This window comes from Triticum dicoccoides, chromosome 6A (genome assembly GCF_002162155.2).
Source record: "Triticum dicoccoides isolate Atlit2015 ecotype Zavitan chromosome 6A, WEW_v2.0, whole genome shotgun sequence".
Lineage (NCBI taxonomy): Eukaryota > Viridiplantae > Streptophyta > Magnoliopsida > Poales > Poaceae > Triticum > Triticum dicoccoides.
In genome coordinates, this window is record NC_041390.1 from 26,045,186 (window position 1) to 26,057,961 (window position 12,776).

Below are 12,776 nucleotides of genomic sequence, written 5' to 3' on the forward strand. Positions count from 1 at the left end.
GTCAATTGCTCAACAGTAATTTGTTCACCCACCGTAGAATACTTATGCTCTTGAGAGAAGCCACTAGTGAAACCTATGGCCCCCGGGTCTATTCTCGTCATATCAATCTCCATCAATTTAATTTTGCTTTGCTTTTTTACTTTGCCTTTTACTTTTCACTTTGCATCTCTATACCAAAAATACCAAAAATACTATCTATCAGATCTCACTCTCGTAAGTGACCGTGAAGGGATTGACAACCCCTAATCGCGTTGGTTGCGAGTAGCTATCGTTTTGTGCAGGTACGAGGGACTTGAGCGTGGCCTCCTACTGGATTGATACCTTGGTTCTCAAAAATTGAGGGAAATACTTACGCTACTCTGCTGCATCATCCTCTCCTCTTTGGGTAAAACCAACGCAAGCTCAAGAGGTAGCACACCCACATATCAAATTATCAAAGTAGCGAACACGAATCAAACCAACATGATGAAAGTGACTAGACGAAATTCCCGTGTACTCTCAAGAACGCTTTGCCTATTATAAGAAACCTTTTGTCCTATCATTTGCCACAAAAGGATTGGGCTACCTTGCTGCACTTTATTTACCGTTACTTGCTCGTTGCAAATTATCTTGTTATCAAACTATTTGTTACCGACAATTTCAGTGCTTGCAGAAATTACCTTGCTGAAAACCACTTGTCATTTCCTTCTGCTCCTCGTTGGGTTTGACACTCTTACTTATCGAAAAGACTACGATTGATCCCCTATATTTGTGGGTCATCAATGGGCGACGCCAACACAAAGCTATTCCACTTGCGGGCAAATGGGAGGCGTCGTAAAAATCACATCCCGATGTTGTCCAAACCTTGTGGTAAGAAAACTAACGATCACAATGAGAAGGCCGACATCCTACTACAACATTTCAAGGGCTTGATGGGAGCGTCTTACACAGGCAGATGCAAACTTAATTGGGATTTTTTTGAAAACGCCTACACATGATCGGTGACATCTTGATGACGATTTTTGTATGGAGGAATTAAAGGAGGTCATAGATGTGTTGCATTTTGAGCGAGCTCCTGGACCAGATGGTTTTCTTGGCATTTTCTTCAGGAAGTGCTGGGACATAATTAAGATGGATCTCATGCAGGCTTTGAGTTTGCTCCATTCTCCCCGAGATGGCCATTGGGAACTTTTAAACTCTACGAATATTGTGCTCATTCCCAAGAAGGATGCTCATAGCTTCCCCCTGGACTACAGACCGATCAGTTTAATGCACAGTATTGCAAAAATCCTCTGTAAGCTGCTTGCCAACAGACTTGCACCTGAGCTCAGGATGTTGGTCTCTCATTGTCAAAGCGCCTTCATCAAGAAGAGATGCATCCAAGATAACTTCATGTATGTCCAAAATGTCATCCGAGTTGCTCACATCAAGAAGAAGGTAACAATTTTTCTGAAGCTTGACATTACAAAAGCTTTTGACTCGGTTGGGTGGGGATACCTTGGCCGCTTTTGGGTTTGCAAATTGGTGGAGGAACATCATATCAATCATCCTAAGATCCTCCTCTTCCCGGGTCATGCTTAATGGCTCTCCAGGCGGGCCTTTCAAGCACATGTGTGGCCTCAGACAAGGGGATCCCCTCTCCCCGATGTTGTTCATTTTGGCTATGGAACCACTACAAAGACTTCTTGATTTCACGGCTGAAAATGGGGTGTTGTCCAAATTGGTTCTGCAGGCTTCTAGGCTCAAGACTAGCTTGTATGCTGATGATGCCGCTCTCTCCCTGAACCCCATCAAAGGTGAGGTCGCGGCTGCTAGGACCATTTTGGACACCTTTGGTGAGGCCTCTAGGCTGAAGATCAGCGCGCAAAAATGAATTGCTTTCCCTATCAGATGCGAGGATCTCGATTTGCAGAACATCACCCGAGACTTGGGTGGAACCACGGGTAACCTCCCCTGCAGATATCTGGGTTTGCCATTAAGTCTTTGAAAGCGTAAACGGGTTGAGTTGTTGCCTCTTATTGATGGCATGGCGGGAATGCTAAAAGGTTGGAAAGGAAAACTTCTGGCAAGACCTGGGTGGCTTGCTCTTGTGAACTCTGTCCTGACTTCTATGGCAACCTTCTTCCTCATCTGCTTTGCCGCCAACAAACGGGTGATCAAGAGAATGGATAAGATCTGAAGGAACTTCCCGTGGAGTGATGAAGAGGAATGCAAAATCATGGTGGTCTCGAGATTAAGGACATTGAGCTTTTTAGTCGAGCTCTACGGCTGTGTTGAGCATGGTTAGCAACGACTCGAGACCTTGGCAAGGTATCCCTATTCCTTGTGATAAAATTGACCGACAACTTTTCTCGGCTTTCACGGAAATCACTCTCGGGGACGGGCAGCGGGCTAGGTTTTTGGAAAGATCGCTAGTTACAGGGCATGGTACGTGCAAATATGGCCCCTGGTCTTTTTGCTCTTGCTCGAAGGAAAAACCTCTCTGTAAGACAATAGAGTTGGGGGAACCGGCTCAACCCTCTAGGGGTGGCCTATCTCACATATATATAACAAACGGGTACAAGTTACATCATACGTATATGTACGTATACAACTACAGAGACTATACAGTCTAACACCCTCCCTCAATCTTAGCCACTTCCTAAAGAATCTAGAAGGGTAAGATTGTGCCTACAAGTCTCAAACTGTGGAAGAGGTAATGGCTTGGTGAAGATGTCCGCAAGTTGATCCTTGGAAGAGATAAACTTGATCTGTAGTTGCTTCTGAGATACCCGTTCCCGTACAAAATGATAGTCCACTTCAATGTGTTTCGTTCGGGCATGGAATACCGGATTAGCAGATAGGTATGTAGCACCGATGTTATCACACCAAAGAATAGGGGACTGTGATTGAGATATTCCCAACTCCTGAAGCAAAGACTGTATCCAGATAATTTCTGCAGTTGCATTAGCCACAGCCTTATACTCAGCTTCAGTACTGCTACGTGAAACAGTAGCCTGTTTCCGAGCACTCCAGGCGATCAAAGTAGAACCAAAGAACACAGCATAGCCCCCCGTGGATCGCCTGTCATCTGGACTGCCAGCCCAATCCGCATCAGAATACGCCGAGATGACCCCAGAGGGATTCGGTCGAATGTGCAAACCATAGGACAACGTGAAACGAATGTAGCGCAAGATGCGCTTCACTGCAGACCAATGAGTATCACGAGGTGCCTGAAGATACTGACATACTCTGTTAACTGCAAAAGAGATGTCAGGACGTGTGATGGTCAGGTACTGCAAACCTCCAACAATACTCCTGTACTGTGTCGCATCAGCAGAAGACAGGAGGTCACCAGCAACAGCAGTAATCCTGTCAGTAGCAGACATAGGTGTATTAGTCGGTTTGCACTTAAGCATCCCAGCTCGCTGTAACAAATCCAAGGAGTACTTCTTTTGCGTCATAATCAGACCACTGGACACAGAAGCAACCTCAACTCCAAGAAAGTAGTGAAGCCGCCCAAGATCTTTGACCGCAAAATCAGCACCAAGAGACCGAACAAGAGCATCAGCAGCCGACTGAGAGGAACTGACAAGGATAATATCATCCACATAAACAAGCAGATACATGGTAACTGCAGGCCTCTGAAGAAGAAACAACGAGGAGTCAGCAGCTGAGGATGCAAAACCATGAGCACGAAGGGCCGTCGCAAGACGAGCATGCCAAGCACGAGGAGCTTGCTTCAGACCATAGAGTGCTTTAGTAAGCCGACATAGATAATCAGGACGATCGGGATCAGAGAACCCGGGAGGCTGCCGCATATATACCTCCTCTTCGAGAACACCATGAAGAAAAGCATTCTGCACATCCAGCTGACGAAGAGACCAACCCCGAGTAACTGCAAGAGAGAGAAGAAGCCTGATAGTAGTAGGTTTAACCACTGGACTGAAGGTGTCTTCATAATCAAGACCATAACGCTGCCGAAAACCTCGAGCAACCAGTCGCGCCTTGTAGCGCTCAATAGAACCATCTGAATGCTTCTTCACTTTGAAAACCCATTTGGAGTCAATGACATTAACACGGGGTGGTGGCGGAACAAGAGTCCATGTCTTGTTACGAAGGAGAGCATGATACTCCTGCTCCATAGCCTCTCGCCAATGAGGTATACTCAAAGCAACCTGATACGTGCGCGGTTCAGAGGAAGGATCCGCTCGAGCAGCAGCCATACAGGTAGCCAACCAAGCAACAGTCCCATCATGTCGCTGTTTAGGCTGAAAGATGCCACTGCGACTCCGTGTATGTGGTCGCTGAGGGAGCACAGTAGGTACAGGAGCCGGAGAGGACTCTGGTGATGATGGCGACGATGACGAGGACAGCTCGGCTGACGACGGAGAGACCTCGGAGAGCGCCGGTGAGGGCACACCGGAGACCGGTGAGCTTGGCCCAGGCGTAACCGGCGAGGAAGGCCGAGGAAGCGACGAGGCCGGCGTGACCGAGCAAGGTGACGAGGCCGGCTCAGAAACCAGAGGCACCGAGGTCGGAGAGCAACGCAGCGAGGCCAGGGGCGCCGAGGCCGACGGAGCCACCGGGCTGCATGGCACCGAGGCCGGCTCAGGAGCCGGGTGTGTCGAGGCCGACGGGACCACCGGGCTGCATGGCGAGGAAACCAGCCTAGGCGAGACTGGCCCAGACTCCTCTGGTGCGGTAGTCGCGACAGGCCGAAGCGGCGAGGCCGGCCCAGAGTCCATGGGCGTAGAAGCATGCGTCGCGGGAAGATCGACCGGACGTGCATGGGCACGGGGGCCGAGGCCATGCAACTCACCATGATCGTCGTGAGCCACTGGCGCCTCCAAAATTTCCAAGCGCGCCCCACGTCCAGTGCCTGCACCATGGTTAGGCAACAATATAGGAGAGTATGCAATATCATCAAATTGGTCAGCAGCAACAGAGGATGAATGCAAGGAGGGTGGTTCAACAGTGGACACAGGAAGCTTGGCAAATGGAAAAACATGCTCATCAAACACGACATCCCGGGATATGTAGACACGATTGGTGGGAACATGAAGACATTTGTACCCTTTATGAAGAGAGCTATAGCCCAGAAAAACACACTTTTTGGAGCGAAACTCAAGCTTGCGCTTGTTGTACGGGCGGAGATGTGGCCAGCAAGCGCACCCAAAGACCTTAAAAAAGGTATAATCAGGTTGTTCATTAAGGAGAACCTCAACGGGAGTCTTCATATTCAAGACACGAGTGGGAGTACGGTTTATGAGAAAACATGCAGTGGTGAGAGCATCACTCCAGAATCGAAACGGAACTGATGCATGGGCCAAAAGAGTAAGACCAGTTTCAACAATGTGACGATGCTTACGTTCGACAGAACCGTTCTGTTGATGTGTATGTGGACATGCTAAACGATGAGCTATCCCAAGCGACTGAAAGAAGGAGTCGAGGTTGCGATATTCGCCCCCCCAATCGGACTGAACATGAACAATTTTGTGCTTGAGAAGACGTTCAACATGTTTTTGAAACTGAACAACAATATTAAACACATCAGATTTGCGTTTAATAAGATAAAGCCAGGTAAAACGACTATAAGCATCAACGAAACTGATATAATAATTATGACCGCTGACAGAAGTCTGAGCAGGACCCCATACATCTGAAAACACAAGTTCTAAAGGATGTTTCACCTCACGACTAGACTCCGAAAAAGGAAGTTGATGACTCTTCCCCTGCTGACAAGCATCACACACTGCTACATCTTTATTACTTGACACACTAGGAAGCTCATGACGACGCAAAACATGACGAACGATAGGTGTGGCCGGGTGACCAAGACGAGCATGCCATTGTGACGGAGATACCCGAACTCCACTGAACACGCGAGCGACTGCAGGATGCTCTAGACGATAGAGTCCCTGGCACAACCGCCCGCTAAGAAGAATGTCCCTCGTGCCCCGATCCTTAATAAAAAGATCAAAAGGATGAAATTCACAAAGCACATTATTATCACGTGTAAGTTTAGGAACAGAAAGAAGATTACGTGTCACAGAGGGAACTCTAAGCACATTGCGAAGTTGAAGACTCCTATTTGCATGCCTAGTGAGAAGAGATGCTTGACCAATATGAGATATATGCATACCTGCTCCATTGGCAGTGTGGATTTTGTCGGAGCCGTGGTAGGGTTCGCGAGTATGGAGCTTGCCCATCTCACTCGTCAGATGCTCCGTGGCCCCAGAGTCCATGTACCAGTGAGGATCAACAGAGTAGGACTGAGTATGCCCCTGCTGCTTAGTGGACACTGGGCGATCCGCCATGGCCACCTGACGCGCAAAATTGCGCGTGTCCTTGCCATCATTGCCAAGACCCAGAAAGCTCTTTTGAAAGCGCTTGTGGCACTTAGAGGACCAGTGCCCCTCAACGCCACACAGCTGACATACGCGCTTGCCACCAACCCCCGGTAATGTCGCGGTAGGAGGGGGGGCCGATGCAGGCGGCGATGGCAGCCCCGAAGAGGCCCTGGATGATGAAGAAGGGCGGCCACCCTTGGTGGCGGCGTTGGCCGAGAGGGAGCCCCCACTGGCCCTGGAGCGGCGCGACTCGACCCGCTGTTCCGTGAGAAGGAGGCGGGAAAAGACCTCATGCGCCATTATGGGGTTCGAGTTGCCCCGCTCGTTCATGATCTCGACCAAGGCGTCGTACTCCTCATCGAGACCATTGACAATGAACGAGTTAAACTCGGAATCGGTGAGGGGCTGGCCGATGGAGGCCAACGTGTCGGCAAGGCCCTTGACCTTGTTGTAGAACTCGGTGGCCGTAGAGTCCAGCTTTTGACACTCACCAAGCTGGCGACGAAGCGCAGAGACACGGGCCTGCGACTGCGCTGCAAACGAGCGCTCGAGGATGGTCCATGCCTCATGAGAAGTCTTGGCGAAGACAACAAGTCCGGCAACCGCCGGAGTGAGCGACCCCTGGATGGAGGAGAGGTTCGCCTGGTCCTGCCCTGTCCAAACACGGTGCGCCGGATTGTAGACCGGGCCGTGCACGCTATCCACCAGCGCAGGGGGACAGGGGAGAGAACCGTCGACGTAGCCCAGGAGATAATGACTCCCGAGAAGCGGAAGAACCTGCGCACGCCAGAAGATGTAGTTGTCTGCGGACAGCTTGATGGTGATGAGGTTCCCAAAGTGAAACGGCGGCGGCGGCGAGGAGCCCGCGGAGTAGACTGCCGGAGGCGGATACGCCGTAGAGGCAGAGGCCGCGGTTGCAGCCACCGTCGCGACCGCAGGAACAGATGACGAAGAGGCCGAGCCCGCAGCAGCAAACCCCGCCATCATGGCCGATGGGGGCGCCACCAGGGTGAGGGACGAGCCCCCACCAGTCGAGGCGATCGGCGGCTGGCCCCCAGACGGGGCGAGCGGCACGTCGCTGCGGGAAGCGGGCGAGGGAGACGGGGCGATCGGCGGCTGGCCCCCACTCGGGGCGAGCGGCGCGTCGCTGCGAGTCTCGGACGAGGGAGCGCCCGCGGTAAACGGCACGATCGGGAGCCCCGGAGACGAGGAGAAAAAGGACCCGAGGCTCCTCGTCTCGATCGGGGCGGTGGAGACCGCAGCGGCGTCGATGGGTCGGGACAGGAGGGCCGCGAGAGAGGCCGGCAAGAAGCTAGCCATGGTGGAGCCGGAGGCGGCGGAGCCCGACATAGCTGAGGCAGCGGCAGCGCGATCTCAGGGACGGCGGCGGCGGCGCACAGACAGACGGCGGCGGGGTTTAGGGTTTGGGCGGAAGCGTGTTGACCTAGCGTGATACCATGTAAGACAATAGAGTTGGGGGAACCGGCTCAACCCTCTAGGGGTGGCATATCTCACATATATATAACAAACGGGTACAAGTTACATCATACGTATATGTACGTATACAACTACAGAGACTATACAGTCTAACACTCTCTGTCAAGGATGCCCTTTTACAGGAATCGCTGGATGCAGGGCCTCCAAAGGATGAACAACGAGCTCCTGATCGACCAATTCATCCAGCTCTAGGAATTGATTCAACCTCTGATTCTAAGCAACGAACCTGATGCCATCACTTGGAGGTTGACGAATGATGGTGTCTACTCTGCAAAATCTGCATATGAGGCCCAGTTCATAGGACACATTTCTGCCCCTTTGCTGCATGCTACGTGGGAGGTCAAAGCTAAACCGAAGGTGCGATTCTACTTGTGGCTTCTACAACAGAATTGGAATTGGACTGCGGATCGTTTGGAGGCCAGTGGATGGCCTCACTCGGCTCAATACGTTCTGTGCGACCAAGTTCCTAGACGGTGGCACATCTCACTCTGATTTGCCCCTTTGCTCGTGAGGTTTGATTCTGCTTTAATCAAACAGATAATACCGTTGCTGCGACTAATGCAACGTCGATGACGATTAGAGGATGATGCGAAAAAAATCTGGGCTCTCCGCAAGCAGCCTCACCTCGCCCCTCAAGTGACGACTGTTGTCTGCGTGGCCTGGAACCTGTGAAAAGAAAGAAACAGGCGAACATTTGAGGGCAAGAGATGTTCTCCTGAGACAGTAGCCACTTTGGTTAGAGAGGAGATCACATTACTCAGAGAGGCCACTAGATAGTGTTATTTTCTTTTCTCTCTTTTGAGTTCTCATAAAATATCTAAAATAGTTTTTGCGGAGAGGTGTATATTAATTTTGTGCGACTACTCCCCCCGTTTTAAAATACTTGTGGCAGATTATAAGGGAGATGCTCTTATCCTGTTCGATCGAGGTGAGAAGAATGGAGATTTTCCCGCTCCTTGTCGCGTAGCGCGTGCAGCCCGCCTTTTAGCCCCTGCCAAAAATAAAAGTCAGGATAAACGGATAAGATAGACCCACGGCCACGGGGGCCGCTCGCCGGAGGCTGTTGCTCCTCCACGACGCCAGCGGCTACCTACTTACCTCCATGGCCGCCGGCGCCGCGGCCGCCGTACACCACCACCATCCTATCGTGGCTTCGCTCCGCCCTGCTTCGAGGCGGCTCAGCAGCAGCACCGGCGCCAGCAGCTCGCCGCCCCATCCCGCAGCCTTCCTCTGCTGCTCCCGTCCCAAGACGCCGAGCGTCCAGCTCCAGGCTCCCCGCGTTGCGTTCAACCCCTCCGGCAACTTCGACCTCTCCCTCTCCGACCAAGACGGTGAGCTCTACCAACATTAGCATTAGCAGCCACTTCACTGAAACCCAATTAAAATACCACTCCAAACTCTCCCTGGGACGATTAGTTTCACAGTGCAACATCAACAGACGGCATCATCTTCTTCTTTTTGAGCGAAACATATGACGAGATCTCAACATATGACACTATCGAGATCTCAACATATGACACTATCGGAACCATGATTTTGGTTCCTGTCCTCAATTTATTTGTGCAAGGTCGTTGTGGCAATCGATTTTGGTATTCAGTAGTTCTGGAGAGGTACATCATAGCATGCACCAATTCTGCATTGGTCAAGGCCTACAATTTTGCCACCCACACACAACTGGTTCTATTTTCCAACCAACATGATGATGTTAACTGACAGGGAATGTGCCCTGGAAATGCTCAAGTACCTACAAACTGCTTCTCATGTATGGCACCCTGTTATACCCTGTTCAGCTGCTCTGATAGCTTCTTCAAGGGTGATGGATTCGATTGTTGTACGTCAGTCAGATTATAAAGTCCTCACATGATAGTGTGTGCGTGGCGTGGAATTCATATCGTTGTTTTCCTTGAGTGAGCTCATATATTTTGCTTGCAATTAATATCCTTTCATTGCTTTCTTAGATGCACCACAAGTTGAGCCTCCTCCACCACCTACGGAAGGGCGCATCGAGATTGTTATCAACAAGGATATCATCCGAACACTTGACCTATCGCCCGTCCAAGAAGCACTCGGCAACCTGAATTCCTTGACGACAGGTAGTCCTTGGCCCTACGCCCCTACCTCGAACATCATGCAGCTGCATTTTGCACCAGGAGACTTTAACTGACCAGAATCTTATGCACGTTATTCAGCTCAATCAAGAAATCTGTTGGACAGAACCGTCGGTTTCACAATAAACTATGAGAGAGAGGATCCATACGATACGAGAGAACTGTCGGAGTTCCCAGACGTGAGGCTATGGTTTGTGAGGCTCGATGCCTCCTACCCCTGGTTTCCGGTGGTGCTTGACTGGAGAGCCGGTGAGCTCGCCAGGTACGCTGCAATGCTGGTCCCTCACCAGGTAACCACAGAAACTGAATCATCTGAAATCAGCACGTGTGGTCTCATCCCAAAAAAGTGCGACATACATACACTCGTGTGTCATGTTCAGAGGTGATGAAATTTACGAACTATTACTGCAGATGAGCATGCGTCATGGTGTAGTCTTCAACCCGGAGGCGCTGGAGCTGTTTGGGATGAAGAAAGTGTTCCTCGTCTACTCGTGGCTGAAGCAGCAGAACCATGCCAAGCCCAGGTTGAAGACGGGCGACATGTCCAAGATGCTCGGTTTCGGCATCGGAGATGAGTTGTTTGATTTGATCGAGAAGTATCCTGTTGATGAACTCTAGATCCTCATGCTGAAACAGTTGGTGAAGAATAGATATCATTACCCTGCAAAAAAAAAGGAAAAGAAAAGAAAAAAGATATCATCCACAGTTACTTACTGGTGCTATATATAGTGTACACCTGCCGTTCTTGTATACAGACCATAAGTGAATCAGGATCTATAAGAAGGTAGTCACGCAAGGGATAATATTTTGAGCGTAAAGCCTAGAGAATTTTCCCGGGCATGTAGCATCAGATGCTAATCACATGAGCGTTATAGCCCTTTTCGTCTTTTATGAAATGTGCACTTTTAAAAGGGCATGAAATCATTAAGAAAAAAAAAGCAGAAACAACTAAAGCATAATTTGGTTAGCTCCAGGCCTGGATGCAAATGCCTAGCTTGTAAGGCCAACTAAGAATAAGGCTGAACTGAATGCACATATATTCCGCCTGGAAATGTATGGACTTAATTTCCCTTTTTTGAGGGTTGAAATGCATGAACTTCACATTTTTTTTAGAAAAGGAGGATGACCCCCGGCCTCTGCATCTGGGCGATGCATACGGCCATTTTATTAATTATTGACACAAGACCGTACAGAGTCATACAACAATAAGTCTAAAGCCACCAAACAAGCAACAACTGTCGCTATCCCTATCCAGTTGATGTAGGGGCGCTGAAAGTCTGGGCCTAATACCAAACAGACCACGCAGCCAAACCTAAACATATAAAGACTTGAGGTCCCACCCAGGACGCCTGCCTGGTATGGGCACCCACCAGTCCGGCGTGCTTCTCAACCAGGACCCCTGCCGGGTATGAGGCCACCGCAGCCGCCTGCCACCAATCCATCTTCAGAGCTGTACTGCTGCACCGACCTTGCCAGGCCTATTTGCCATCAACGCCACCATGACGCCAGACAGCTTCCACCTCCTGCACGAGTCCATCTCCGCGCATCAGACACCGAGTCTCCACAGCGCCACGCCGCCGAGATCCGCCACCATCAATGTGTAAGATGAAGCACCGCTCCACCAAAGTTGCTGTCCTCTAGTCCCTCGAGCCCGTGTGCACCTCCAAGAATGATGCCCCCAGGGGGGAAACGACACCAGAGAGCCGCCGTCATCCGATCTACTGATCTAGGATTTCCCCCGGAGGTAGCAGAGAGTGGCCTTGAACTTCTCCACGACGATGCCTTCAGGAAGGGAACGACGCAGACAACGTCGCCATCACCGGCCTTGGCAATAGCCAATAGCAGGTTTTCACCGGGATCTGATCGAAGACCTCCATCCCTCGTGCACGGGTCGCCGCCGTCCTTGCCGGGATCTAGATGATCCCGCTGCTAGATCTCAGCAAGGAGAAGCCCCCCACCGAGACCCGCCGGCCGAGCAGGGGAAGCCGAGACCGCGCCCGCAGGATCAGATCCGTGATGGATCCATGCCCGCGCCGCCGCCCCGGAATCAGCCCCGCCCCGCGCCCCACTACCGCTCGCCGAGGCCTGCCACCTCGCGCCAAACCGCGAGCGCCGCAGGACACCGCCGCCTGCCGCCTAGATCCGCCGCCCGCGGAGGAAGGGGAGTCGGGAGAGGGAGTCCCCCCGCCGCCGCCGTCTGCCACACGGGTTTCACCCGGCGGCGTCACCCGGCAGCGGCGCGAGGAGGGGAGAAGGAGAGGACGGCGGCGGCCCTAGGGTTGGAGAGCCCCCGAGTCGCCCAGGGCGGGGGCGACACGAGGGGTTAGTTTTCTCTACCTTGAACTTCACATGAAGCAGCCAAGTTCTGACCTCACCTTTTGTAATCTTGCTCAGCAAATACAGGTGCTTGATTAATCATGGCTCCACCGTGTTTATCTCGTGATTGATTTCAGTTTCTAATGCCAGCTGAACTAACAAGCCGAGGTAGACTTGGATCATTTGACGGTTATTTTGCTTGCCTGCGGGCATGGCAACTCGCATCTCACCCTGCATAATATAAAGATCATCGGAATCGGATCTAATACCTTTTTTTGGCCAGTCACACACTCTAGCCAGGGTTCTTCGACGCAGATTGCTTGCATAGTTTCCCTTCTTTTTTTTCCTGAGAAACAACATTGATGTACACGCACACAGTCACACCACCGCACAAACACACACTCAAACAAATGCCTACTGAAGGCCCGATCGAAATTGTGGAGTTTAAAATTGATGGAATCGCAACATGTGTCGCTATTTGATACTTCCTCCTCTATCCCATAATATAACAATAACTTAAAAAACGTTCTTATATTATGGGACA

The 12,776-nt window shown here is 51.1% G+C and overlaps 1 protein-coding gene across 1 annotated transcript; it reads left to right on the forward strand.

Annotated features, from left to right (window-relative positions):
- The first annotated feature begins 8,813 nt into the window (after positions 1 to 8,813).
- On the forward strand, positions 8,814 to 10,734 carry LOC119319657 (protein CHLORORESPIRATORY REDUCTION 6, chloroplastic-like). Its single transcript, XM_037594102.1, has 4 exons — positions 8,814 to 9,139; positions 9,767 to 9,901; positions 9,998 to 10,206; positions 10,328 to 10,734. Exons 1-4 carry the CDS (start codon positions 8,911 to 8,913, stop codon positions 10,532 to 10,534), a joined length of 780 nt encoding a protein of 259 aa, XP_037449999.1. The 5' UTR covers positions 8,814 to 8,910; the 3' UTR covers positions 10,535 to 10,734.
- The last annotated feature ends 2,042 nt before the right edge of the window (positions 10,735 to 12,776 follow it).